We start from the raw sequence: 27,406 nt of genomic DNA on the forward strand, positions 1-27,406 counted from the left end.
GTTAATTGACTTAAAATTATGGAATATTGTTCCTAATGATTAAAATTGCCAAATATGAGTTAATTGATCTTCAGGCACAAATTTAGGGGGTACATTGTAACTAAAACGGGTCCAAGCCAAAAAAAACCATCGGTCGAAGAGATGGTAAATAAAAGTAAACAGCTCTTCTCTTCCCTTGGCGTTTTGGGTGCCAAAATCAATTCCTTAAATCTAGGGTTAGCTAGTCTCGAATATACATACCTTCCTCTCCACCCTCTCTTTTATTACATTGTTTTTCCCAATTCAACTCTAATCTAATCCATCGAGGTCTTTCTCTTCTTCGATCTTGGACTTTTTATCATGTCTTACTTTGGATTTGTTGTGAAATTAGCTTAATTGTTGATCAATTGTTGTAAATGTAGAGTTGTGAAATGACGATGATAGCTGATTCAGGAGACTGTTCGATGATTGAGAAGGGGGGAGGAGAATCTCCGTCTACGCCTCAACAAGAGAAACAGATAGTGGATGAGTTGATGCATGAATCTGAGCGCTGTTTGAAAGATGGCAATCTATACTATGTCATTTCCTACAGGTACATACATTTACTTTCTATTTTTTATTCCATTCTGATTCTCCTATCGTACTCATCTCTTTTATTTTTATGTGCACGCAATCTTGGTCAGCTGTTAAAATGAATATCTATCATTACTCTTTAACTCCTTCCCACTCAACTTCTTGACTCATTGGAAATTACCCCCGTTAACTCATTTCATTTTGGTCCCATGTAGATGTAATTTCCGCTACTTGATTTATATAAATCTTTAGAGAAATGTTGTCAAATTCTTGCCTGAATTTAAGCCAACAGCGCTTCTATAATTTTTTTTATTTTCTCTGGCTTTCTTTTTTTACTATTCTAATTTTTCTTAGTGTAATTTAGGTACAATCTTGATAACACCTAAAGTTGATAACGGATGGACTGACATTGATGTGTGCTTGCTTCTTTTTTGGCTAAAGAGAGAATTGTTGTTTTATTCTGAGTTGATGAACTTGTTCAGGTGGTTTGCAACATGGGAGAGGTATGTTAGCCAGGACAACGATAGCAACATGGTTGATGGGGAGCCATCTAATTCCCAATATTTTGATGTTGTTCCCTTGAGTACAGCGGATAGACCTGGTCCAATTGATAATTCTGATATAGTCCAAAATGGAAGCAACAGTGAGGCCGATGATCTAGAGCTCTCTAAAACATTGTTGGAGCGGAGGGACTATGTTTTAGTTCCTCAACAAGTTTGGGATAAGCTTCTGCAATGGTAACTAATGATTCTCTCATTTCTATTCCCTTGCCTGTCATAATACTGAGTACCTACTTGCAGGGTAATTTTTTAGAGATTGTTATATATTTTGGCAGTTTTTATTTTGCCTCATCCGACCTGAAAGTCCTTAGTGATCTATTTAAATCAATTTATGCTTTCATTAGTGCCATGAGAATATTAATGTAGATTTTTGTAGATTTAATGCATTCATGGTCTACCATTCAAAACTGATGCCAACCCTTAGGGTTTGAAGCTTTTGTTACTGTTAATTATATCTCTGATATCCTCTAGTCTCTGTAGACCTTCATGTTGTTGCCAACCCTCCAATCCTCGCTTCTCAAATAAAGAAGTCGAATCTCATTGGCTGCCCAGTGTGCCATTTAGTTGGACAAAAAAGAAAATTGTTTTGACATTAATTTGTCTCTCATGAATTTTATCAACTGTATTTTGGATTCTGAATTAACGAGGCATGAAAACTTATAATTCGATATCAGCCCTCTTTATGTTCCTTCTTCACAGTAAGAGTTCATGAAGCTTAGACCTAATGGCTTGCTTTTGGTATATCTTTAGCCATTCTTTGACTTAGTTTTCACTTATATTTCTAGATTCTGTTTATACTGTGACTTTTAGGTACAAGGGGGGACCAGCACTGCCAAGAAAGATGATTTCAGAAGGTGGTTCTAACAAGAAGCAATTCCGTGTGGAGGTTTATCCGCTTCAACTCAAAGTAATTGATTCCCAGGATCACATGGAGTTCACTATAAGATTAAGCAAAAAGGTACTAGCATTTTCAACTTCTTGTTCCACCCCTTGTGCTGTTTTCTTTTTCACTTGTTAGCCATCCACCTTAAGTTGATCCTTCAGTTTTGACTTGCTCTGAATCATTGTTGTTAGACTTGCACGAGTTAATTCGAGTAATTAGAATACAAGTCAAGTCTATGGTATGTATCGAAATTGTGCAAGAACCTGTCCCATATCGATAGAATCGGTCATGAATCGGACTGAAACAGTCGATTCATGCGATTCTTTTAAAACTGGAAAACAATTTCAAAGATGAAAATCTGTTATTACCAAACCTTCGTTCTCAAGAGAAATCCGAGAAAAAGAATGAAAAGAAGATGAATGATTTGAGATTTCTTGCGGTCTAATGGAGATGAGATGGAGAAGAAAAATAGACGAAGAAGAATCTGAAGAGTTAGAGTTAGGGAGGGAAATGGAGAGGTGCTTGAAAGAGAATGATTTAAAAAAAACTTAAGGAATGTGGGTGGGTGTGGGAATTTTAACTATTTTGCGTGACATGTGGTATTCATGTATACAATTAAAAATTTAATTATCAGTTTTATTAAAACTTGAAGTATTCTATGTGTGATAATAATTTGTAAATATTAAATTGTTAAACTAAAACCAATAATTTTAAAAATAAAAACAACTGAATTTTATATAAAATACTTTTAATAATTTTATATTTTCTATTTAGTATTTAATATATATTATAATTAAAAAATTTATAACATGATAGTAATAATTTAAGCTGAATCATATGATTCAATTCTGGATTCACGATTTACAACATTTAAATTTGATTCACGATTCGGATCTCGATTTAACAACTGTACTCTGAATAACACGTTTCTCTTTTAATTCTTTAGATATTAGTCTCTTTTACTGACTCAGATTCAGATTTATGTCTTTCTAAATTGGTGCAGTACCTGTAATATATCATGTGATTGTGTCTTTGTTTTTAGACAATTTTTTTCTTCCTAGATCTGTGATAATTTTTTGCAACTTGTTCTGTTTTAGGCTTCTCTGCATCAGCTTTATGAGAAGGTGTGTGCTATTAGAGGAACAGAGCGAGAAAAGGTTTGGCTTATATTTCTGAAAAATTATATACTTTTATATAGCATTTGGACTACCTTATTGGTAGGAGTGTGCAAGAACCGACCAAAAACCGATTTTTCGAACCAAACCAAACCAAAATAGTGTTATGTTTTTATTTTTCGGTTTTGATTTTTATATAACTGAACCGAAAACAGAACTTCAATTTTATATAAAATTTATTACTTACATCATCATATTCTAAACTGTCATGATGGGAAATCTTCACCTTAGAAAGTCTAAAGGCCTAGGTTCGAATTCTAGCAACCCCATTTTTGCAATTTGTTATCTTCTTTCTTTTTAAAGGCTTGAAAAAAAAAACAACTTCGTGAAGACTATGTTTCGATCCCATGCCCTAAGATAAAGAGGTCGTGCGTGTTTCCACAGAACCAAGGACAAGTCCTTGTCATTTTCTACAAACCAAACTGATTTTTTTCATTTCGGTTCGGTTTGGGGTTTTATGGAGACCGATGCACACCCCTACTTATTAGCTTCATTTTTCTTAGGAGGCTCTAATTATTTTGTCTCTTCCATTTTGTCCTAATGCAGATCATTATCTGGGATTACTTTAATAAGCAAAAGCATTCATCATTGGTTGAATCAAACTCTACCTTGGAGGAGTCAAATTTGCAGATGGACCAAGAGGTTTGTGGGCTACATATGCATATATATGCTGGAAAAGTAGTTTCAAGTTTTCACATCCAACTACTTGATGGATGGATGAATGTGCCTGATATCTGCACCAGATATTGAACGGTTTATTAAGATTCCACAGATTCTATTAGATTTTAATGAAGGTTTCCTATTTATTGCACCTGCATATCTGCAGGTTCTGTAAAACATCTAATGTTACTGTAATCAGAACCTGCTGGACTTCATTATTCCTTTTTTTGCAAAATATTTTTAGACTGTATGTCTAGTAATTTGTCATTGGCTACTATTTATCAGTGCAGTTTACACAGACTTCTCTTCACAGGTTCTCCTGGAGTTGAGAGATGACGGACTGTATCCTTCCCAATCGGGAAAGGATTCAACAGGAAACGAGTTGGCTTTGGTAGCCCTGGAACCAGCAAGGACCTCCTTGTCAATTGCTGGGGGTCCAACATTGTCCAATGGACATTCAAGTAATAACAGCTTGAATTTGAGGCCGGGAAGTGCTTTTAACCCCGGATTTTCTGATGCTGATGATGGATTTGGTGCTCACAATGCGGCTAGAAAAAGTGAGAAGGGAGGTTTAGCAGGATTGCAGAATATGGGTAACACATGCTTTATGAACAGCGCCCTTCAGTGCTTGGTTCACACTCCCCCACTTGTCGAATATTTCTTGCAAGATTATTCCGATGAGATCAACACCCAAAATCCTTTAGGAATGCATGTAGGTGGCTTCTAATTTTTTTTTCTAGTGCTGGTACTGTTAGTTTATGAAATACACTCTCAACCTCGAATTGCTAACTTATGTTGTAGCTATGTAGGGTGAACTTGCACTTGTATTTGGAGAGTTGTTGAGGAAACTGTGGTCCTCGGGGCGGACTACAATTGCACCACGTCAATTCAAGGGCAAACTTGCGCTATTTGCTCCACAATTTAGTGGTTATAATCAGCATGATTCTCAAGTTAGTAAACATTCTGTTCCATCTAATTCACTTATCTGAGATGAATGCATTTTATTCATCCATTAAAGTCAATTTTCTTGTTGATGCTAATGCAAGCCAAGCTAAATACTTTTGTTGAAAGAGTGAAAATATAAAGACAATGAGCTTCTATTATTTTTTAATGTGCAAGTTTGAGGTGCTGGTCCTATATGATATCTCTTGTAAGCTTCTTTCTATCGATTTTGATTCTGGAATTGGTGGTTAATTATTATGTTTGATACATTTTGTGATCTAGATGTATTTTTTTCTTCGTGTCCTACTCAATGCCATATTTGATATCATAGTTATGTGGACCTTATAAAATTTATAATTGTGCTTGTTTTTTACTGATAAAATTATTTCATATAGGAACTTCTTGCCTTTTTATTGGATGGGCTGCATGAAGATTTGAATCGTGTTAAGCAGAAGCCTTATATTGAATTGAAAGATTGGGGCGGTCGGCCAGATGAGGAGGTTGCAGATGAGTGTTGGAGAAATCATAAGGCTCGTAACGATTCAGTTATAGTGGATGTTTGCCAAGTAAGAAAGCCTGTTTTGCTTTTTTTTATTATTAGTCTACTCATTCTCATGGGTAATCTTACAACGCAATGTTGGGTTCTTGTTCCTTTAACAGATTATTAATTGGAAGCTTGTGCTTATGTGGACTATGTTTAGCCTGGCTTTCAGTTGGCTGATTGAGATGTTAATGTTTACAATAATTAGGAGAGATACAAGAATAGATGAGGGTGCATTTTATTTGTCTTATTTGTCATTGATATGTTACTATTAAATATATGGGAACTGCATCTTTTCCTTTAACGAGCAACATACTATGTCAGCCATATTTTACTATAAAGCTTTTCTTGTTTCACCAGGCATCAGTGCTGTTGTTTGCCACATGACTGCCCCTACACTGAACTCTATATTCTTCTATTAACAGTTTAAATATTGAAAATGGCCAGGGTCAATATAAGTCGACGTTAGTTTGCCCCGTTTGCAGCAAGATCTCAATTACATTTGATCCCTTTATGTATTTGTCACTGCCGCTACCTTCAACTGTCACGCGTTCGATGACTATAACAGTGTTTTATGGTGATGGAACTGGTCTGCCCATGCCATACACTGTGTCGGTGCTTAAAAATGGCCTTGTCAGAGATCTTATTCAGTCACTGGCTTCTGTATGCTGTTTGGAAAGAGATGAAAGCCTTCTGCTGGCTGAAGTTAGTTGTTTTTAACTTGTTATCATTTTTGGTCATTGATATATATGTTAGCTGAAGTTTAAGATTTATTACCTTGCAGGTATATGAACATAGGATTTATCGCTTATTTGAAAATCTTTATGAGCAAGTGGTTTCTATAAAGGATGAAGAATATATCGTGGCCTATCGGCTTAAGAAAGAAACAGGGAAACTGAAATTGGAGATCGTTCATCAGGAAAAGTAAGGGCCCGTGAACTTCTAGCTGCCACCTATGAGATATGCAAATTTTGCGCATTTGCTTATTTTTTTCCATTTATGTTGGTGATTATTCATGTTCTCATATTTAGTAATTAAATTTTGCATTCTAAACATCACTGATGATGAGTAAAATCTTAACATTTGGTTTGTGATGCATAACATCTAGTGGCATGTGTGGATGTAGTTAGTGAATGATGGGGGCTTTTTTTTTTTTTTTTTTTTCATTTCTCTGGGATGAAGTATCTGAAATAAAGCTTTGAATTTTTTAGGTCTACACCAGATATTCTAAAAGGCAGTTGGAAGGATTTTGGAACTCCTCTTCTTACTTATTTGGAAGATGACTTGCTAAGTGGAGTTGATATTGAGTTGGCTGTTTCTAGACTGCTCTCACCCTTGAGGAGAACATGTTCAGTTGGTGTGGTTCATCATGGCAAGGAAAATGGTTTAGTTTCAGAAGCCATTGGTGAAACATCGAACAGCTGCAATGACCAATCTGAACAGGAAGATGAGGCAATGGAGTGTGTAAAACCAGGAGACACATCCAATGAGGAGTTGTTATTCCAGCTCTTTTTAAGTGATGATAGGTATTCAGCCCACAAGCGAATTTTGAAAAATTCTGTGATAAAATTTGGAGGGAATCGTATAAAAGTTTTTCTGGAGTGGACTGAAAATGAAAAGAAAACATATGATTCTAGCTATCTGAAGGATCTCCCGGTGGTTTATCATAAGGCTGGGTTTACTGCTAAGAAAACTAGGCAGGAAGCTGTCTCTTTATATTCATGCCTGGAGGCATTTTTGACTGAAGAACCTTTAGGGCCAGATGATATGTGGTACAACTTTTTCTGTTTCTTTTTACTTGTCTTTTTTGAAAAGGTTCTGTTTCTGCGAATTTGTGTTTACCCCCTTTCTTTTTACGCCAATGTCATTACCTGATGCAGGTATTGCCCTGGCTGTAAAGAGCATAGACAAGCCACCAAGAAGCTAGATTTATGGACATTGCCTCAGATTCTTGTTTTCCACTTAAAGCGATTTTCATACAGCAGATACCTGAAGAACAAACTGGAAACTTTTGTAGATTTTCCCATTCAAAATCTTGATTTGAGCAAATTTGTCGAAAGTAAGGATGGTCGATCTTATGTATATGAACTATATGCCATCAGCAACCATTATGGCGGTCTAGGTGGCGGGCACTATACTGCTTTTGCAAAGGTAAATAATTATGTTTAATGAATGGTTTGAGCATATTTTTCTCCGATGATACATACGGTATGTTGCTGCATGAGACACTGATTTCAAATACTACACCAAATTGTGCAGTTGATGGATGAGAATAGATGGTACAATTTTGACGACAGCCGGGTTGCTCCTGTTAATGAGGCTGATATTAAGACTTCAGCTGCTTACGTGTTGTTCTACCGAAGAGTTGGGACTGAAAAAAAGGCAGGACAGGGAGAGACATCACAGTGTTGAAAGGTAATCGATCCCTGCAGTTATACAATCCCATGCCTTTGGAGCTCAGACGAAGCCGGCATTTTAGCCATTTCGGTCAGCATTTTGAAGATTTCACGGTACAAAGGCACAGATGTATCTATACATACATAACAGGTGGCAGCAGCTGTTACGAGAATCAGTTTGCCAAATCATTTTATTAATTCTTTTGGAAGAATCATTGGCTTAATATTAGGTTGCTTATAGATCCCTGTGTTTTTCGAGGGCCTTCAATGATTTTAGACCCAGGATGGGCACATGTGCCAAATAACTGTAGGCAATATGATTTTTTCCCCTCAATTTCATAATATCTGAGGAAAAGCTGAAAGCTTTTTATCCATGATCTAGGAATTGATTATCATTAATTAGAGTAATTATCTTAAGCTTCTATCATGTCATGTCATATTTACATGGAATGTGTGCAAAATTAGAATTATAATATACGGTCATTAAAGATTTTCAATGCTTGACACATGTAGTTGGATTGTTAGAAAGATGACATTGTGTAAGATATGGGTAAAATAGTTTCTCCATTAGTTTTGCAAACTGGGAGGGGAAAAGGGCGACTTACATTTGTTTTTTCAGTTTTTGTTTTGACAAATATGCAAAGTCATTGCTATTTGCCTAAAATTTCTCTTGGAAATGGTACGTGGTTTGAAGCAGTTATAGTAATAATAATGAATAGGTGTGGTTGATTGCAAATGAAAAAGGAGATGCAAACTATTAATAAAGTAAATATTTTGAATAAGATGGATGGCTGATCCAAACAATGTCTTGTAAAAATAAAACTAAATATCCTAAAAACTAATAATTCCCTGCATAGGAGAAAAGGGAAAAGAATGGCTACTAAACTTGAAAGTCTAAACATTGTAATTGTACGAACAAATACTAAAGAGCAATTATGAAGTGAGGTGGGGTTAGCAAAAGAGGCAATGACGGGAATTTAGGGGGAATCGATACCCGACATTGGTGACGGTGAGCTGAAACTAAAGAATAAGATGGATGCTTTTACTTTTTGCTTTGCAGCGTACATCATCTACGCTTATTCTATTTCCATCTCTTTTAACTCACAATTCCGCAGTTCAGTTCCACTCTAAAACCCCCAATAGTATCAACACCGCCATCACACTCCCAATTCCGCTGTTACAAGCGTCCTGTCACAATGAACGGATCAATCACATATGCGGAACTGAAACTATGCTAATTAAATAAACTCAAAACGCTAAAAACAACAACTCACCTTAGCACCAGAAATGGACAAGTAACCAGTTGAAGAACTCTCCGGCGCAGCTGGTGTAATTCCGCTACTGCCACTGCTACTTCCGCTTGAACTGCTATTACTGCTACTGTTAGTACTCACGGAACCCGCTGTAGAAAATCCAAGTGAATAGGCCGGCGTTCCGTCCGGTTTAAATAAACCGTAATTCCTCTCAGAAGCAGGCCCTGGCTTCATATTCTCATTAAATAAAGCGAACACGTAAATGTTCAACTCATTATTAGGCCTCACCGGAGTTCCTTTCCTTTGACAAATGATCTTCATCAGATTTCCATTATACTTCTTGGCATTTTCAGAAGTAGCACCCGCCTCATCCGCATCTCCTTTAGATGGCCAGCCGGTTTCCGATATATGAACCGGCAACTTCTTGTAACCTAAAGACGATAAAGCCGAGTAAACAGCGTCGATCTGAGCAAACAACATGTTGTCGTAGTGCAGATTGGAGACCGGATCTGTAACGCCTTGATTTGGTTGGAACAGAACGAAGTCCAAGCTCACTTGTTTAGGGTTTGCTTTGTAAGCGAAGTAAGGATACGCATTAATCAAAAACGGAGATCCAGTTTTGAGGTGGAAATCCAAAATGGGAGTCAAACAACCGACCAGATCTCGCCGAAAAGCTCCGGCGGACGGTGGATAAGAGGTTTCCATAACGGCGAGAGAATGCGCGGTGGTGACACTGACCTGTTTATCAAGACCTAAGTTGAGAAGCGCAGTGTGGACGCTTTGCATAGCAGGAAGGAGGCAATTGCTAAGAGAAGTGTCGTTAAAGGTTAGAACCTCGTTGCCAATGGTGATGCAGATGATTTTAGTAGCAGGTAAGTAAGGCTGGACGTTTGATTTAATCCAGGCCTCAGCTTTATGAGGATCTCTCATTTTGGACAAGTACTCGTTTCCGAGTCCAACGATGAACTCAACTCCAGTGTGAGCAAAGGCTCGAAGGACTCGTGGATCTGCGTCGTAGAGTTTGACTTGGGAAGCTCCGATGGCTTTGACCAGAGGCACCACATTATCCGGGGAAGGAAGATTGTTGGCAATCTGGCCGTAGTTGATACCAATGGAATCCACCATGATTAGAGCTGAGAGAGCAAAAAGAAAAAGCGGATTCAGCAAATCAGAGAAAGAAATGAAAGAGAGGGAGAGGTGAAGTACCTGAAATGGAAAGAAGAAGCGAAACACACAAGTGCCCAAACTCCATCAACTGTAAGTCAGTCAGAAACCGGCGAGGGAGAGATGATCAATTCTGCTACTACAACTTGTCTAGTATTTACTACTTTTTTTTTTTTTTTGAGAGACTAGTATTTACTACTTTAGAAAGGCAACAGAAGCAAAATAAAGCATACCATTTTGCTGGTCCCACAACAGACACATTTCACATGCTTGCCATTTCCAACTTATAATTCTCATTTTTATGTTTTAGCTTTAATGCAGAAACGACACTATGTGGTATGCAAAATGTGACGTCGGCTATTTTACTTGCTGTTTGAAGAAAGATGCTAATTTATGTCTCTCAATTATTATTACTACTAGTCGTAAACCCCGCGTATTTGCGCGAAATCTAATTAATGATTGTTTTTTAAAATCAAATTCATATAAATAATATTTCGTAGCTTATGAACTAATGAAACAATATAGAATAAATCTACTCAAAACATTAATTATTTCAAAATATTGAATATTTATATTTTATATTTTTATAAATTTTTTTTATGGATATTCTATCTTTACATTTCTAATCAAACCGAGTCGTTTTGCTTTTATAAGTAAAATTGATGTTTATTTTTATTATAGTTGATAACTACATAAGCAAAGGCCGCATGCTTATTTTTTCTTATAACATTTTTTTAATTACGTACTAATTATTTTGCAAAAATATATATTAATAATTTCAAAATAGAGTAATTGTTAAAGCATACATATTTTTAGCAATGATACATTTTTGTATCATATCATCATATTGACTTTTTTGTTGTCACATTTAAATATACAAAGAAATTCGAAAGTTAATTTTTTTATATATAATTTAATTTTAAAACGATGCTATTTAAACATGAATCAACTTGGAGGTTTGATATTGATTCTATATATGAAGAAAACTATACTCTTTAACCAATGATACCGATATTAATACTTTTAGAATTATTTTTTTCACTTTATGTTTTAAATTTGAATTGACAATTGCAAATAAAAGTTGAGCTGCTGTTTTTATTTAAATTTATAAAAGTTAATAACTGAAGATGATTATTACTAAAAAAAATCTCAATTAGTTCGTTTGAATATATTCATAAATTGTCTTTTAATATCTTTTTTGATGAAACTCAATATATTATTAAGAATTCATTAATTACCATATTTTAAGGATTAGTTCTTATTTTCCGATTTAACTGAGACCTATAAAGATAGGTCGCTCCATGTGATATAATTCCTAAACACTTTACAAAATCTTCAGTTATTCATAAAAAAAAACTCTTTAGTTGAATACATTCATCAATTTGATATCATAAACAATCATTCATTATATATCTAATGTAAGAAAAAAAATCAATTCATAAGCAGCTTCTCCATTATTTCCACAATTTCTTTCTTCCATCATTATTACTATCAAAATATAAACACCAGTACAAAAGAGGCATATTTCTCATCAACGCATACTTCTCATCTGTTTACATGGTGATGTTCTTCTTAATCATGTAATTAACAACCAAATTATAGTAAATTTTATTAAGTATTCATTAATCACATCATGTAATCTAAATTTATCAATAAAATTGATTTATAATAATTAAAGAACCCACAATAAAAAAGAAACAATTAAAAAAAAGAAGCAACTCATGGGTCTTTATTTTAGTACAAACAGTATATCTATGCATCATTTTCTTGAATCTTTAATTAAAGAAACATCAATACATACATAGCAATCAATAATAATTTAATATACATACACGAACTTTTAAGAAATCAGCTACAGTAAAAAAAAGCTGAGAAAAAAAAAGATTTAACAATAATTGGTGATACAAATTGTTCAGCGACAGTGGGGGGTTGGGCTAGCATAGGAGGCTTGGCAAGGTCTCTCTTCAACAGAAGCAGGTGAAACATTGCGGAAGCTTTTCAAAGAGAAGAGTTTGTAAACAATTTGTATATACTATTTCTATCATTGTATTTATTTGTATTTGTGTTTTACACAATGACTTAGACATATATTTAGAATTATTGATTAACTCATCTCAATTATATTATAAAGATAAAAAAACTAATTAAAAAAATTATGATTAAATATAATGTTTTAAAAATAATGGGAACTGATAAAAAATTACATTTGTTGAGAATTAATAAAAAAATTCTATTTGGTGAGAATCAATAAGAGAGCTTCGTTGGTCCTCTCAATTATATAAATATATATAGATAGATAGAGATTTTTATAGTGTTGATGAGTTATCACAATAACAAATGAAAAATCATAAAATAATATAATTAGAAATAAAAATTGCCAAAGTGTGCATCTAAACAAAATAATTATTAGATTTTGTGTATCAAATGATTAAAATGTTTATTTAAATCATTTGCCTCTGATGTTTTACTTTTTCAACACTCGAACAAATATCTGGTACCAATTAATCTTATAGCAATAAATATGCAGACTGGAAAATGATCATATAACGTGTGAAATAAATATTAATACAAACAAAGAATCATATAGAAATTTGAAGCAATTTTACTCAAATAAACAATTCAAAATGGAACTTTTAAAATAAACTGTTATTAAAGGAATAAAATATGGATCAAAAATGATACACACCGAATTAAATTGGACTCAACATATTCACCTTTTTGATAGTCTTGTTGTTTTTTTGGCTGAAAAGGTTGTAAAATAATAAATAAATTCTGCCGAATTTGCGCCAGTCACCTCTACAAACTCCAAATTCCAACTCTAGCTTCATGGTTAACGTGACAAAAATAATCAATTTATAACCTAATACATCCAACACATTGTCTTTTCTTCCCATATAAATCATATATTGCCGATAACCTTAAGCACAATTATATGTAAGTAGAAATAAGAGTTTCCATAGTGATAGGATTAGGTATTTGAGATGAATACAATCTCTAACTTATTAAATATAGAGATTATCTATTAAAATGAAAGATTAATAAAATATCTATTAATAATAATTTTAATATAATAAATAAATAAGTAGTTTATTTAAATGGGGAACTCGTGAGAATGCTCTATTTGCTCAGAATCAATGAGAGGGCTCCGTTGGTCCTCTCAATTATATAATATATAGATTTTGATACTCGATTTGAAAACATGCTTCACTTTAATAATGAAGACTAATTAAGAAGAGTGTTGGTGTATCCCATTTATATTCGTTTCTTTTTTTGCTACATATCTAATCTCTCATTCTTCCTATTTAACCCACCATTTTATAACACTTTTATTGTTTTTCCTTACATATCACTATTTAATTTGTCCAATTTCCCTCCAAAAATATATATCTCTAAAAACAACTTTAAATGCATCCACTAGATTATTGTCACATCAGACGGGTTAAAAAAAGTGAGTTAAAAAGAAGGATTATATAGCATTACTTTTCTTCATGTCATCGCTTGCTATCATCATCCCCGCCAATCTAACTAATATATTTACTTTGTTTCAGATCCCACAATTTTCCAACCGTTGCTTCCCCTAAAAATTCTTGACTAATAGAGTGAAAAACCTGACCTTTATTTTAGTTTTCAATTCCACTCCGACCTATCAATTTTTTCAATTATACCATATTTTACATTTTTAGTTTTCAATTGCACCCTGAATTAAAAACATTAAATGAATTTATTATTGAACAAAGGATCACTTTCACCCCTGAACTTGCGTCAAAATATTAAAAGAGTTCAAAACTGAAAAACCGGATCACTTTTACCCTGAACTTATCAAAACCGACTCAAGAAGCCCCTTATGCTGATGTGGCACCTTAATTGGAGAGTGGGTTTTAATTAATATTTTTTATCCTAATTAATCTCAATTAAATCCTAATTAATCACAATTATAACCTAAAAAATCACAATTAATGCCTAATTAATTTAGGGGTCTTTTTAAACTTTTTGTTATTATTTTTTTATTTTTTTCCGTTTCGGCGAGGAGGAGGAGCCTCCTCGCCGATGCTGTTCTTGACAGATCCTCGCTTGAGGATCTGTAATAGATCCTCAGGCGAGGATCTCTTCTTGACAGATCCTCTCGCGGATATGTCAAGAACAGATCCTCGCTCAGGTGAGGATCTGTTCTTCAACAGATCCTCACCTGAGGATCTGGTCTTGAACAGATCCTCATCTGAGGATCTGTGACTCGTGGGTCTGGAAGAACAGACCTGCGAGTTTGTATTTTTTTTTTAAAATTAATTTTTTTTGTGTATATTAAAAAATTAGGGTTAATTGTTGATATTTTAATTTTGGGGGTTAATTAGTTAATCCATATTTTAAAATTTAGGGATTAATTTGTTATATATTAAAAATTAGATGGTTAATTTGTTTTTTTAGATTTTAGAATAATAGAAGCTAAATTGTACTTTTTTAATTATTAGGTCTTAATTTGTAATGTTTAAAAAAATTAGGACCATTTTAAACTTTTTTCTATCAAAAACCACCACGGAAAACCAGAGAGTGTAATACACTCTCTTAGGTGAGAGTGGGGAGGGGGGTTTTTGACCCGTTTTACACAAGTTCAGGATATAAGTGATCCTTTTTTCCAGCTTTAAACGTTTTTGATACTTTGACGCAAGTTCGGGGGTGAAAGTGATCCTTTGTTCATTTATTATTATAAGAACTAAAATATATAAAAACAAATACATTTAAAGATTAGTTTATACTTTTTTTCATTTGGCTAAATTCAAACAAATCTTTATACTTAAATAAAATAAAAATAAATCCTAAAATAAAAATAAATTTTATTTTTTATTTTTTTTAGTTTCCGGAGGAGCAGCCGCTCCTCCTTCGCCAGCTCTTGGCCTGAGGAGCTGCTGCTCCTCGCCTGCTCATCCTCCGGAAATTTTAAAATTTTTTTTTTATTTTTTTTAATTAATTTAAATTTAATTTTTTTGATTTATAGAGAAGATGATTTTTTTGGTATAATTTATAACATTAAAAGACTTTTAGGTTTTTTAATAAAAATGAAGGACCTATTTTGAATATTAATCAAATGAAAAGAGTTCAATTTAATATATTAGGGTGTAATTGAAAACTAAAAATACAAAATAGGGCATAATTGAAAAAATTACTAGGTTGGGATGGAATTGAAAATTAAAATAAAGGTCGAGGTTTTTTCGGCCCGTTAGCCATAATTCTTCATAATCATCACGTCAGTCATTTCCTACTTTATTGTTGTAAAATCAAAGTTCAAATATTTCCCGGTAAACAGAAGGTCAAATATTTTCTTGTTACATATTGAAACAAAAATACCGCACTTTCAGATTGAAGATAATTGAGGCAAATTTCCCCACAATATTCCAACTTACTCTTTATACATTTTTATTTTTTTTGGTAAATTATAATTTCAGTCCATAAACTTATGTGAGAGATCAATTAGATCCAATTTCATTCATAAGGTCCAATACATCCAACAAATCTATAACTTCAAGTTGATCTTAGATTCTGCAATATATGTTCTGTGAACCGGAATAACTCTTCTCTCCAATTTCATCATTTTCTTTTTAGTGATATATATGATATGTGCCGCTTCTTTGACATCAAACTACCAGTTGATACAATATGCAACTTATGGCCTTTCTTTCCTTTTTAACAATCTTTTTAACCAATTAGACAAGGATAAGCTGCACAACTTGTAATAATCGCTAGTTCCGGTTAGAAGAACATATATGCCGCACTTGATTGGAATACGAACACCCCGTAAAAACACAATTTTACACTTGTTATCAGGATAATAGTATACAAAAAGATGAACTCTTATTTTACTTACCCGCGTTAATACTCTCTTCTTGGTTCCTTAAGTCCAAGATTACACAAAAGTTAGTTGTGAAATCTCTTCATAAGAAGATATAACAGAAAAAGCAAAAACATGGTGTCATCTATATGCATTAATCTATTGTACTATGGTCAATATTAGACTCTACTATTCGGTGCTGCTTCAAGGAGTGGCAACATTTTCCTTAGCAAGAGGAGCAATCTCATCCCCTTCAATGCCTGGTTCGCTGCCTGCAACTTCTAGGCCTAGAAGCATCTTCTCCCACAATTTTGCTGGCCCCTGCATCAAAATTCCAATTCAAGTCAAATTTGCTTCTCTTATAAAATGCAGTTAGTGTCAGAGATGTTCAAACCTTCCATGACAGATCTTCGGACATGCAATTCAGGATCATTTCTTTCAAGGCAGAAGTGGCATAAGTGCCGAGAGCTCTTATGACAGTCTTAACTATGGCAGCTACATCAGCTGGATCAACTTTGTCACACTGGATAACATATCCCATCAACGAGTCTCGTCATTTTAGAGTAAACTGTAAAGAGGTTGAACTAACAAATGAGAGTCGGTTGTTTACTTACTTCAACATGGAAAGCTCCCATTTGGAATCCCGTGTAACCTTCTTTAACAGTGTCAACAATACCGCCAGTGGAGGCAACAATGGGTACCTGCACTCAAGTTTTTAGATTTTGGAGTAATTAAAAGCCAATTGTTACTCTAGATAGTGAGAAGTTTAGTGGCCTTACTCTTCCATAACGCATAGCATGCAGCTGGACGAGACCACAGGGCTCAAATCTACTCGGGATCAATATAAAATCAGCTCCAGCTATAATCATGTGCGCCAATGGGACATTGAATTTGGCCACTCCTCTACACTTATCAGGGTACATTACCTCTAGCTGTCCAATCTGTTTTTCAAATGCTTTTTTTCCGGTTCCCTGGAAGGATGAAAAGGTCGTATGCACAAAAGTCAGCATTCTGGTATTCACATCAGCAGTGTCACTATTAAAAATATTTCTATTGCTCTTACTTACAAGGATTACTATTTGCACATTGTATTCGGCCAATTGTGAAATAGCTGCAACCATGATGTCCGAACCCTTCTGCTCTTCCAATCTACCAATGAAACCTATTAAAGGAATGTTCCTATCAACAGGCAACCCAACTTCTGCTTGAAGAGCTTCCTTCAGCAAAGGTTTTGCTTCCATAACCTGAACAAAGAAAAATTCTACATAATCGCTCTCTTCTTCCATTGGGGATGTATTTTTTGAAAGCTTAAAAGATTTCCTGTGTGTACTTACGGTTGCGGCTTTGTATTTGATGCCAATGTATTTATCTGTAGCAGGATTCCACTCCTGGACATCCATACCATTTATGATACCCGTAATGCCAATTTTATGAATGATGTTATCCAGTTCCACACCTCTTTTTACTCCAGAAACAAGTTCCCGGGCATAGTATGGGCTCACAGTCAAAACCCCGTCTGATTCCAAAATTCCAGCCTTCATCCAATTGATTTTCCTTCCCTTAACTGGCTTCGCATAGCTACAAAGAGAAATTCCTTTAATTCTAGCCAGAACGTATTCCTTTAATTCTAGCAAGAACAGATGAATATAAATTATGGATATATATAGAAGATTTTAGCAACAGAAACTGAAACGGAGAGAATCTCTGATATGATATATCTGAATAAAAAATAAAATCAAGAACAGAAACCAGCTACTCACAAGCTTAATGGAAGGAGTGAATCTGTTACTTGTGTCCAACTTAAACACAACCCTTCAACTAGTACTAGCAGTTTAGTAGTAGTATGATCGTTCACTTGGGGGTTTATAGTGCGGGACTGGGTGCACGTGGCATCAGCTTAACGGTTGGAGATGCTGCCACTCCTTAAGATTTGAATGGATCTGTCTGTTAACATGTGAAATGGGCCCCTTTGTTTACCAATTTGCATTTTGAACGTGAGATTTCCTCAGCCCCAGCGGAGGAAACGACACCGTAGTCGAATGATTAATTAAGGCGGAGAGGGGTGGGAGTGAATGATTTCCTCAGCATCAGGTACGATACTTTTGTTTTCATTCTATTTTTATTTATATCAACGGTGGAACATGAAGCAGAGGTCTGTATCGCCAAGAGCAGAGGATGGGACTAGCTGTTATTACTATTATTAAATAAAAAGATAAAAAGTTTCACTCCTAGTCCTATCATTAAAATTCAAAAATCCAGCTTTGAAATTGCTATGAATTCCAATGGCAATATATTATGCAATTGGCAGTTTTAAGAAAATCTCTACTTTGATTCAAAAAAAGAAAAGAAAATCTCAACTTCATTTCACTATCTTCGCTTCAAGTTTGAGCCTGTGAAACCAATACTCAATTTTGGTACAACCCCAAAAGCTAAAACAAATCCAAATACCTAAATTATTGACAATTTTGTACTCTCTTTAGCTAAGATGTGTGATTCAACTTGTTACGATCTCCTATTACCAGACCCCAAGCAAACTTAGCGGAAATACTTAGCATTACAACTCAACTCAACTAAACCTCAATTCCAAAATAATTGAGAATATGGGATCATCTATATGAATTCTTTTTTTAAAACGAAATAATGAAAGCATCATCACAATCAAGATTCAGCTTATGAAGATTATGCATATTTTACATGCTAAAGTTGAAGTAGTATATATGTTATGATAGCTGTAAGCTGCCATAATATATTCCTATATCTTAGCTTAAATTAAATATTTAATTAGTAAATAAATATAAGTCTTAGACTTATTTAGGAAGTAGTTTAATTTATTTCTTATCTAGTAATAGTATATGTTTTATTATTAGAATAGGATTCTTTTAGATACGTATTCTAATTAGGACTCTTTTAGATTACCTATTGTAATCACGAAAGGATTCTTCTCTATTTAAAGAGAAGGACTTTAGAATAATAAATCAATCAATAAATTCAATTAAAGTTTGAAAAGAGAAAGTCTCTTTTTCATTAGTAATAGGTCGCTCGAAGAAAGGAGGAAACAAAGGAAATCTACCATAACAATATACCAACACTTTAGAAGTTTATGCATCTATATAAATGTGGTTACCTTTGTTTGTAGCCAGATCAGTAATTTTCACTCTTTGACATTCCGCTTAGAATAAAAAGAATCTCAGTTCTCCGACTAAATCAAATTAAAAAAAAAAGTGCAAGTAGAAACAAAATATTCACCAATAACATTGAAAATTAAAATATTTTCATGAAAAAGATCACCACCAAAAAGTACAAAACAACCTATTAATATACAAGACATAGAATTTCATCAAAAATAGTCAACATGAAAATATACAATAACAACAGAATAACTGCAAGTAACTCATACTATGGCTATACAAAAAAACATATCATAGAAAGAAATTAAGAATAAGATGCACATAAATATTATACCTAATTGTTCGTAGATCCCAAAACTGCATTGGCGATTCACAAGTTACTGCAAAACAGCAAGAGCATTCACACATACAAGCATTAGAGCACATGTACGAGCTAGATAAATCCAATCTAACAGGGCATAATAGCTCAAGTCTCAAGACATTAATGGTATGAAATAATTTCATCTATTCTTTGACAAAAGTGGTCCTGTAATGTGCCACTCTTCAACGGAATCTGATGACTTACACCACACAATTAGAATACATATACGAGCTAGATAAATTTATTGCTCTTATCCAATCAGAAACAGGATCTCCCAGCCATACCAATTAACTAGTCAGAGTGTACATCAAGAGAAGCATTTCATTAAGTTGATTTGAATTTAAGTGACCATATAACTCAGGAATCTGCCAATCTGCTGCTCCATATGACTCACCTTCAATACATTTAGAAAACTCAAGGTTACAGCTATACCATTGCTAAATAAATGGTTGTATGAAAATTGTACAAAAGTAATCATAACTTCACACATGATACTTTGCTCTTATTTTCCCTACTGTGTAATGAAAGACCAAACATTTTTTAACTGAATAAATGTTAACATCAAAATCATAAAGTGGATCTAAACTTAATTGTAAAATTTATAGTTTTACTAGATAAGTTGAAATATGTTCATATTAAATAATTAATGAATACATATTCAGATCAGAGAAATACCCGTAGTGAAAGTGGAGAAGATGCGTGAGGAATTCAAGTCCTCACATTAAACCTTCGCATAACATACCAATTGCCTTCATCATAATCACGGGAAAAAGACACATCATCCTCACTTCATACTCTCAATGGACTGCTCATTCTTCTTTCAATTGCCTTCTTCTTCTTTATGCTTAATCTACCAGTAGCACACCCAATACGACCGCAATTGCAGCTAAATTTGTATAAACTAAGGGATTAGAACAGAACAACAACACTATTACCTACTTTCAGCATCATTCTTCTCGATTCATCATCACGAGATTGACCTAGATTTATGTTATTAGCAAAAGTTAAATATTAATAATATAGAAAAACACAAATGTAGGCCACCTTCTCAAGGAACATGGGGTGATCAGCAAAAATAAAGTCAACTCCTCTCTTGTAGTAGTGGAAGAAGCGAGCAATTTCACTTATCCCCAGCTTTAAATCTGCAAACCAGTTATTGTTTTGTTACTTTGTTTCCTAAAAACTAAAATAATTTGAAAGGGCTACCAAAAAACAGAACAAGAAAAGAGGGCTCAATGATACCATAATTATAACTATGAACCAAAAAGAATCTAACTTGAGGCTAACCTCAGGGTTCATGTGATCTGATCATTTTCATCGATCAATTTGCCTCCAAAGCTAAACATTAGGAATTTAAGAAAATAACCAATATAGATGAAAGCTAAGAACATCTCGACAGTAAGCTAACAAACTAAAAAGAAATGGAAAAAAGTCATTATCAGTAATCTTTATTTCCTAAAAAATGCATGATACAGTCAATGCAATGACATTTTGGGACTACTGACCATAAGAATAAGATATCTTACAGCATTACTATTATCCACCGGTGGTAGCTCTCTCAAGTCTCAATAAGATTGAGTCAACAGTTGATAGGTCCTGATTACAAATAATTGTATTAATGATAAGACCATTATTCTCACAGCAAAAAAAAATCAATGTAATAAAACCCTTCATGCACACAAACGAAGAACAGACCTTGAACGAATTCCAACAAGGAGCTTTGCTGCAAGTGATTTGTATAGTAGTTCAGATACCTGAACAAAGCGACAGGATTGCTGAGGCCTAACGCACACTTTGTTCATAATTAATTCAAGACTGGGAAATAGAAACATAAATTAAAAAACAATTAGTAACGACTACCTTTAACTGATCTAGTGAAACTGACATGAGAATGGAGCCATCAATCACAGTGCATGACACCTCCATAGTGCACATCATCACCCTGCGATTCAATAAGGAACCAACTAATATAAAGCGTGGATATAGAGAAATAAACAGAATGTTCCTACAAATATCCTAGTTAAAGTTAGACCTCCTTTTGAACTGGAAGTTGACCAAATCGGCATTGGAAATTGACCGGATGGCTTTCACTGAAAGGAAGTTTAAAGATTTTAAGTTCTCCATCATTCCCATCGTCATTTTCACTGCTGATTTAGTGTAGTGCCACCTGCATAAACCAATATTTATTCATCATTTAGTAATGTGTAGAAACTCTTTTCCATTTCAAAATCATTAACAAGGCCTAGTCAAGCAAATACCAAATTGTGATGCATAAGTGTAGAAACTAAAATGTCCTTTACGTCATACCACTATCCAGTATATGGTCTTGATTAAACTCAAGCTCTTAATTACAGCTAAAAGAAATTGAACATGACCAGTACAGTAAGTAATTGAACATGACCAGTACAGTACAGCAATAAAAATAATACCTGAACCAGGCAAGCTACAATAAGCCTTCCAATTTCTCCTCCAATGACAAATTGTTGCAATGACGAGGAGGAAGCAGGCTTAGCGGATAGCACCAGATCATTCAAAAACCAAAATCAAACCTAAAATCAAAACTCAAAATCAAAATAAAACCTAAAACCTAAAATCTAAAATCTAAAATCAAAATTAAAATCAAAATTAAAATCAAAATCAGTCTATTGAAACCTATAATGAAAATTAATTGAAATTTAAAAGTATCAAATTGAAATTTGAAAGCAAGCGAAAATATAAAAAACGAAATCAATTTTATAGTTAGACATCAATACCTGGTTTAGCTGAAGATGAACTGCTTGTATGAGTATCGTAATAGCGAAGACACAATTGATGATCTAGACGAAGATGGTGAGCTAGACGAAGATGGTGATCCATCAGATGAAAAGAAGAGAAAAAAAAAAATCAAGGTGGAAATCAGTTTACAAAAACGTGTTTAGTTTAATGTTTTTAATGTGTCTATAGATAAATCAGAGACGGTTTTAGAAACCAACCCTATAAAACGCTGTTAATTTTAAAAATAGATAAATCAGAGACGGTTTTAGAAACCATCTCTTATAATTCGTTGCTAAAACTATAATTTGGTGTAGTGACTCTTCTTAAGAAAACACAAGATGACCTTCTCAACCGGTTATTGATTGATTGAGCTCATGGGTGTTGCGTGCATGAGTTTGGAACAAACACCTGATGATCCGTATTCTGGCATAATTTCTGCCAGGAATATTAAATAAACCCGGAAATGTTAACTAAGTGATTTTGACTGGGCATTGCAATGTAGTAATTTAAGAAAAACACATTACAGTATGCAACTAACCTTTCAAAATTCAAACAATGAACAGAAGAAATGCTTTATTATCAATAATTCCAGGCAATAAAAGGGTATGCAAATTTGCAGACACATTGAATGCTAGAAAGAAACACCTTCAGGTTAGACCTTACAGCCACACAAAATCCACCCAGAATACGTGGTTAAGAATTGACACGCCAGGGCCAACATTCTCTTCTCAAAAACCATGAGTGATCATTATCGTGTCTTCCAGCAGTAAGTTGATTTACAAAGACTGAAAATACTCAACACTCATCGTCTCACTGATGTTTGTCTTTTCTCTGTCTGTAACGGGATCTCGCAGCTCTGTTACTTCACAAATTTCAACAGACATATCTATCCATTCAAGTTCAAGACATCACTTTTACTGTTCACAAGGTAATTCATAGACGATGGAAAATCAGAAACTTATCTTGATTTCTCAATCAAGTTTAATCATAGAAATAAATATATGAGTACTTCATTGTGGTTTGGTTCTTTCCTTGAATATCGAACACAACCATATCAAGTGAGATTTATAGAGAAGAAAGTCATAATTTGCTAATGCTTGCATTTTTTCTGTCCTGAGACGGTACCCTTTGGTTTCAAAGTGTGGGTACATAGGTCGTCTAGAGCTTCCACCTTCAATTTCAAATTTCGGGTATGAACTCAAACTTGAAAACTTCCCAGGTGGATCAGAAGCATTTGAAATCATTCTAAAGTACCTTAAACAACAGAGCAAATTTTGCATTTGAATCAAATGCTAAAATCGCCTATAGATATTAAAAATCAGTAAACTGTCAACTTAACTACCAGGCAAACATCTTATTAGTTAAACCAATGATCAGATATAAAAAAAATCAAATAATGCAACTACTAATAAACAAGAATTTTCCTACTTAAACTACACTTAGAAAGGATATAATCTTGAGTGCTAACAAGCAAAACAATTTGTTCACAAAAGATTATCCAATTCTTCTATTTCCAAAACTAAAAGTAGAATTTGTTCACAAAAGATTATCCAATTCTACTATTTCCAAAACTAAAAGAAAGAAAGGAGGGAAACTTGATTGGATTGTGAGAAAATGCAGGAAAACTCTTCTGTACTATTTGGAATCTAAAATGATTTACACATTGTAAAAACAAAAAGCTGCCAGTTGTAGAAGATTTCATTTCCAGGTTTTTCTTTCTTTCTTCCCTACATTATATCAACCGCCGAGGCGCCGAACATTGTTTTCTTATTAACACTCAAAAGAATTATTTAATAACTAATCTGAGTTAACTCTTTTCATTTAATGACAGAAATATCATTCTACCTTTAACAATTGATCTGAGTTAACTATGGAGGGTCTTAAATCCCTTGTGGGTAGTGAACTCTGCAGGGCCTTAAATCTAAAGGTGATATGTACCCATTTCATATGGTCCGGTCGCCAGCCAACATGAAGTGAACTAAATAAATATAATTTTTATAAATGGAAAACATATTATAATTAATTGAAAGTGATACTTTATAAAAACATTTGAGATGATTTAATTTTCACTTATTCCTCATAGAATGATTTGGTTTTACATTATAATCAGATTCATTTCAACCATATACACCTCTAATTATATGGTCCAAGAGAAGATATGTTTATAACATGGTTTTAATACATGACTTCCAAAGATGATCCGTTAAAGTACGTCACTTAGAAGATTGAGTTAAATCCACTGTTTGAAACCTCTTCTACAAGTTCATTTCAAGCTTCTAAAAAGCATATTTATTGCACAAACATTTCCTACTTGCTATACTCCAGCTAGCATCATAGACTCTCAGCGAATTATGTTTCAAGTGCTTCCAAAAGAAAATTTCATTGCACAAGGAGAAGCAATAAGAGAAGAATTCTCATTTTCATTTTAGTAACTACATGAGTAGAAATCTTTGATAATGTTATTGCATGTGGAGAAATCTGTTAAGTCCATAATTTCCATAACCATAAAAGCAATAGAACAAATTTATCTAGAATTATGGTGTACCTTAATGATCCGCCGGGAAATGATTTCAATTCCGTTCTCCCAAATTTCTACAGTGGCCTCAAAAAGAAAGAAATGGCGAGCATCCCTCTGTTTATGTAGCAGGCTGTACGTTCCCGCGAATTAGTTTGAACAAGAGCACCTTATGCAAAATGAACTCCATTTCTATATTCTTTAGTTCCAGTATGAAGAAAAGGTAGAATAAATGGTATTCAGCTGCACACACAACTTAAACTTGCAGAATAAATTAGTAAAAATGCCAGAATTCAGTTCTAATTAACACGAAAATCTCATATTCAAGTCTCTCTTTGAATGGGATTAAAAAAAGACAAATTAATTAATCTGATTTGTTACCAATCAAATCTGGAATGATTAGTTGGAGAATCTTAGAATCAATTATCCCAACTTAATTCATCATATCAGATCTCTTCAAATTCTAAACTGCGCATAAATTCAAAAAACATCTACATTATGTACACAAGCCCTAGGCACTCAAAAACTAAACAAGTCGAGGTTGAGTTATAAAGCGAGACTTGAATCAAAATTAAATACCTCGAACAGTCACAAAGTAATTTCAGTTCAAAGCTTTCAAAAATTTGTAAACCTAACTGTCGTTGTAATTTACAGAAGTCCATAAATATTAAGCAGGCAATAAACCAGTAATAGAAGAGATTGTGGCTTGTTTGTATGCATTGTTCCATCTGAATGGAACATTCACCCCAAAACATGTAGGCAACCGTTATCTGTACATTGTATAAGTTTCAGCTATAACTAAAAATGGATATTGTGGCCAATCTTCTAATACAGTATAGACCTCATACCTTGAAAATATGCACTTAGTCTTAAATTTAAAGCAACAAAACAAACCAAAACCATCACTCCCTACCTCAAAGTTTGCTGCCTTTTAGCTCTCTCTCCCACTCATCCTTCACTCTCCCGGCAAAAGCTATGCAAAATTATGAGCTGCGAGCTTGATGCGTGCAGCACAAAATAACAGGTTGCCTCTAAGAAGTGTAATTCAGGTAAAGGTTTAAAATACAACACCATAGATCTATGAGCCTTACTTTCCTTCTAAACCACTTCCAAATCTGCATTTTAGATCTCCAAAAGCTTGCTACTCTAACATTCTAATAAGAAACAGTTTGCATTTTTAGCTCAATAGTTAGTGCCTTAAATCTTGCAACAGTAATTTGCAGATGTTCTAGATAACACAGAAGCAAAAGCCTTAAGCTGCTACCAGATAATATTTCTAATGAAGTTGTTAACATTTGAAACTTCTAAGAATATGTACTTATTTTTCGTCCATATTAAACAAACACATATAAGACATAGTCATATATAGTAGAAGAAGTGTGCTGCAGAAATGACATACGCAAAGAAACAATATGTGTACCCCGTTTTATTTCATTTCAGCTAGAAAGTGTCATTACATCCACGCTAATCTCAATCGAGAAATTGAAACTATTTACACAACAGTAGATTATTTGCCGCAAAACTGATGGAGTGGTTTTTACAGTAAGAATGGGAGTTTTAGGGTTTTCAGGCGGTTGCTTTGCAAAAATGGCTAAAAATCAGGGGCTAGGGGCTATTTTCAGGAAGTGAAACATACTAATAGTTGGTGAACTTTCCGATGAGTTCGATTCACGCTTATCTCAATCGAGAAATTGAAACTATCTACACAACAGTAGATTATTTACAGCAAAACTGAATGGAGTAAATGGAGTGGTTTTTACAGTAAGAATGGGAGTTTTAGGGTTTTCAGGCGGTTGTTTTGCAAAAATGGCTAAAAATCAGGGGCTAGGGGCTATTTTCAGGAAGTGAAACATAGTAATAGTCGGTGAACCTTCCGATGAGTTCGATTCACGCTAATCTCAATCGAGAAATTGAAACTATCTACACAACAGTAGATTATTTACCGCAAAACTGAATGGAGTGGTTTTTACAGTAAAAATGGAAGTTTTAGGGTTTTCAGACGGTTGTTTTGCAAAAATGGCTAAAAATCAGGGGCTAGGGGCTATTTCTAGGAAGAGAAACATACTAATCGTCGGTGAACCTTCCGATGAGTGCGAACACCTTTGCTACCTGTCCGATTATCTTCCCTACTTTTGCCAAATCGCGAGCAAAATCCCCTATTCCATATGCCGGCGGTTCTGGCGGCAGCACTTCTTCGTTCAAATCCGCCGGCGGTGCTGGTGCTGGCGCTGGTGGTGCCGCCGGGACTTGAATCACGTAGACTGTCGGCGGTGCAGCTCCGGCCGCTCCACGGAATGCACGCATGAAATCCTCGAGTTCTTTCAGTCTCAGCTCATAATCGTCAGCTACGTTACCCGGTTGATTAGTCATGATAAAAGAGAGAGAGTTGACTAAGAGAGTTTGAAAAGTGAAAACTGGTAACTGCCGGTTGACCCAATTAGAGGTGGGTCCGCGCCTTTTATACCAATTATGATTTAATTTAATTTCAACCATAATTAACTTTTAATTTCAAGCCAAGCTATGGAACTCGGTAATTAATTATTTATGATTATATCTTATTATTTTATATGAGAACATAAAGAATCAAGAATCGATTCGGTTTTATTATCAAACTAGTCGTATATCCGCGCATTTGCGTGGAATTAAAAAAAATACTAAAAATACTAAATGAAAAAAATAAAAAAAAAATCATAATTTGAAA

At 34.1% G+C, this 27,406-nt stretch overlaps 3 protein-coding genes across 9 annotated transcripts; 1 reads left to right on the forward strand and 2 right to left on the reverse strand.

Moving 5' to 3' along the window:
* The first annotated feature begins 130 nt into the window (after positions 1-130).
* LOC126679329 (ubiquitin carboxyl-terminal hydrolase 9-like) lies at positions 131-8,131 on the forward strand. Its single transcript, XM_050374329.2, has 14 exons — positions 131-306; positions 402-571; positions 1,035-1,289; positions 1,923-2,070; positions 3,093-3,152; positions 3,717-3,812; positions 4,144-4,542; positions 4,640-4,780; positions 5,168-5,338; positions 5,761-6,018; positions 6,098-6,237; positions 6,525-7,085; positions 7,194-7,464; positions 7,573-8,131. Exons 2-14 carry the CDS (start codon positions 411-413, stop codon positions 7,723-7,725), a joined length of 2,814 nt encoding a protein of 937 aa, XP_050230286.1. The 5' UTR covers positions 131-306; positions 402-410; the 3' UTR covers positions 7,726-8,131.
* Positions 8,132-8,466: 335 nt separating this feature from the next.
* LOC126679332 (glucan endo-1,3-beta-glucosidase 11-like) lies at positions 8,467-10,321 on the reverse strand. Its single transcript, XM_050374335.2, has 3 exons — positions 10,169-10,321; positions 8,984-10,095; positions 8,467-8,897 (listed from the first exon to the last, which is right to left on the reverse strand). The coding sequence occupies exons 1-3, from the start codon at positions 10,212-10,214 to the stop codon at positions 8,826-8,828; spliced, it is 1,230 nt and encodes a 409-aa protein (XP_050230292.1). The 5' UTR covers positions 10,215-10,321; the 3' UTR covers positions 8,467-8,825.
* Positions 10,322-15,953: 5,632 nt separating this feature from the next.
* Positions 15,954-22,269, reverse strand: LOC126679336 (granule-bound starch synthase 1, chloroplastic/amyloplastic-like). Of its 7 annotated transcripts, XM_056105402.1 has the most exons (15): positions 22,190-22,269; positions 21,866-21,985; positions 21,469-21,603; positions 21,297-21,378; positions 21,132-21,190; positions 20,724-21,032; positions 20,481-20,578; positions 20,112-20,322; positions 19,410-19,830; positions 17,282-17,525; positions 17,015-17,191; positions 16,727-16,918; positions 16,562-16,648; positions 16,342-16,470; positions 15,954-16,268 (listed from the first exon to the last, which is right to left on the reverse strand). In XM_056105402.1, the coding sequence occupies exons 9-15, from the start codon at positions 19,577-19,579 to the stop codon at positions 16,152-16,154; spliced, it is 1,116 nt and encodes a 371-aa protein (XP_055961377.1). In that variant the 5' UTR covers positions 19,580-19,830; positions 20,112-20,322; positions 20,481-20,578; positions 20,724-21,032; positions 21,132-21,190; positions 21,297-21,378; positions 21,469-21,603; positions 21,866-21,985; positions 22,190-22,269; the 3' UTR covers positions 15,954-16,151. The 7 variants fall into 7 exon arrangements, with proteins under 7 accessions (XP_055961377.1, XP_050230304.1, XP_050230302.1 ...); XM_050374347.2 differs by having other exon boundaries at positions 20,112-20,578; positions 20,963-21,032; XM_050374345.2 differs by having other exon boundaries at positions 20,112-20,578.
* Between the last annotated feature and the right edge of the window lie 5,137 nt (positions 22,270-27,406).

This window comes from Mercurialis annua, linkage group LG4 (assembly GCF_937616625.2).
Source record: "Mercurialis annua linkage group LG4, ddMerAnnu1.2, whole genome shotgun sequence".
NCBI lineage: Eukaryota > Viridiplantae > Streptophyta > Magnoliopsida > Malpighiales > Euphorbiaceae > Mercurialis > Mercurialis annua.

Excerpts from the sequence above, each read along its gene's own strand:
- LOC126679329 (XM_050374329.2), top strand. The coding sequence starts at position 411 with ATGACGATGATAGCTGATTCAGGAGACTGTTCGATGATTGAGAAGGGG. Across the intron at positions 572-1,034 it reads TACTATGTCATTTCCTACAG|GTGGTTTGCAACATGGGAGA; the intron begins GTACATACATTT and ends GAACTTGTTCAG. Across the intron at positions 7,465-7,572 it reads ACTATACTGCTTTTGCAAAG|TTGATGGATGAGAATAGATG; the intron begins GTAAATAATTAT and ends CAAATTGTGCAG.
- LOC126679332 (XM_050374335.2), bottom strand. The coding sequence starts at position 10,214 with ATGGAGTTTGGGCACTTGTGTGTTTCGCTTCTTCTTTCCATTTCAG. Across the intron at positions 10,096-10,168 it reads GCTTCTTCTTTCCATTTCAG|CTCTAATCATGGTGGATTCC; the intron begins GTACTTCACCTC and ends TTGCTCTCTCAG. Across the intron at positions 8,898-8,983 it reads TGTCCATTTCTGGTGCTAAG|GACGCTTGTAACAGCGGAAT; the intron begins GTGAGTTGTTGT and ends TCATTGTGACAG.
- LOC126679336 (XM_050374347.2), bottom strand. The coding sequence starts at position 19,579 with ATGAAATTATTTCATACCATTAATGTCTTGAGACTTGAGCTATTATGC. Across the intron at positions 17,192-17,281 it reads TCAAATACAAAGCCGCAACC|GTTATGGAAGCAAAACCTTT; the intron begins GTAAGTACACAC and ends TTCTTTGTTCAG. Across the intron at positions 16,269-16,341 it reads CCGAAGATCTGTCATGGAAG|GGGCCAGCAAAATTGTGGGA; the intron begins GTTTGAACATCT and ends ATTTTGATGCAG.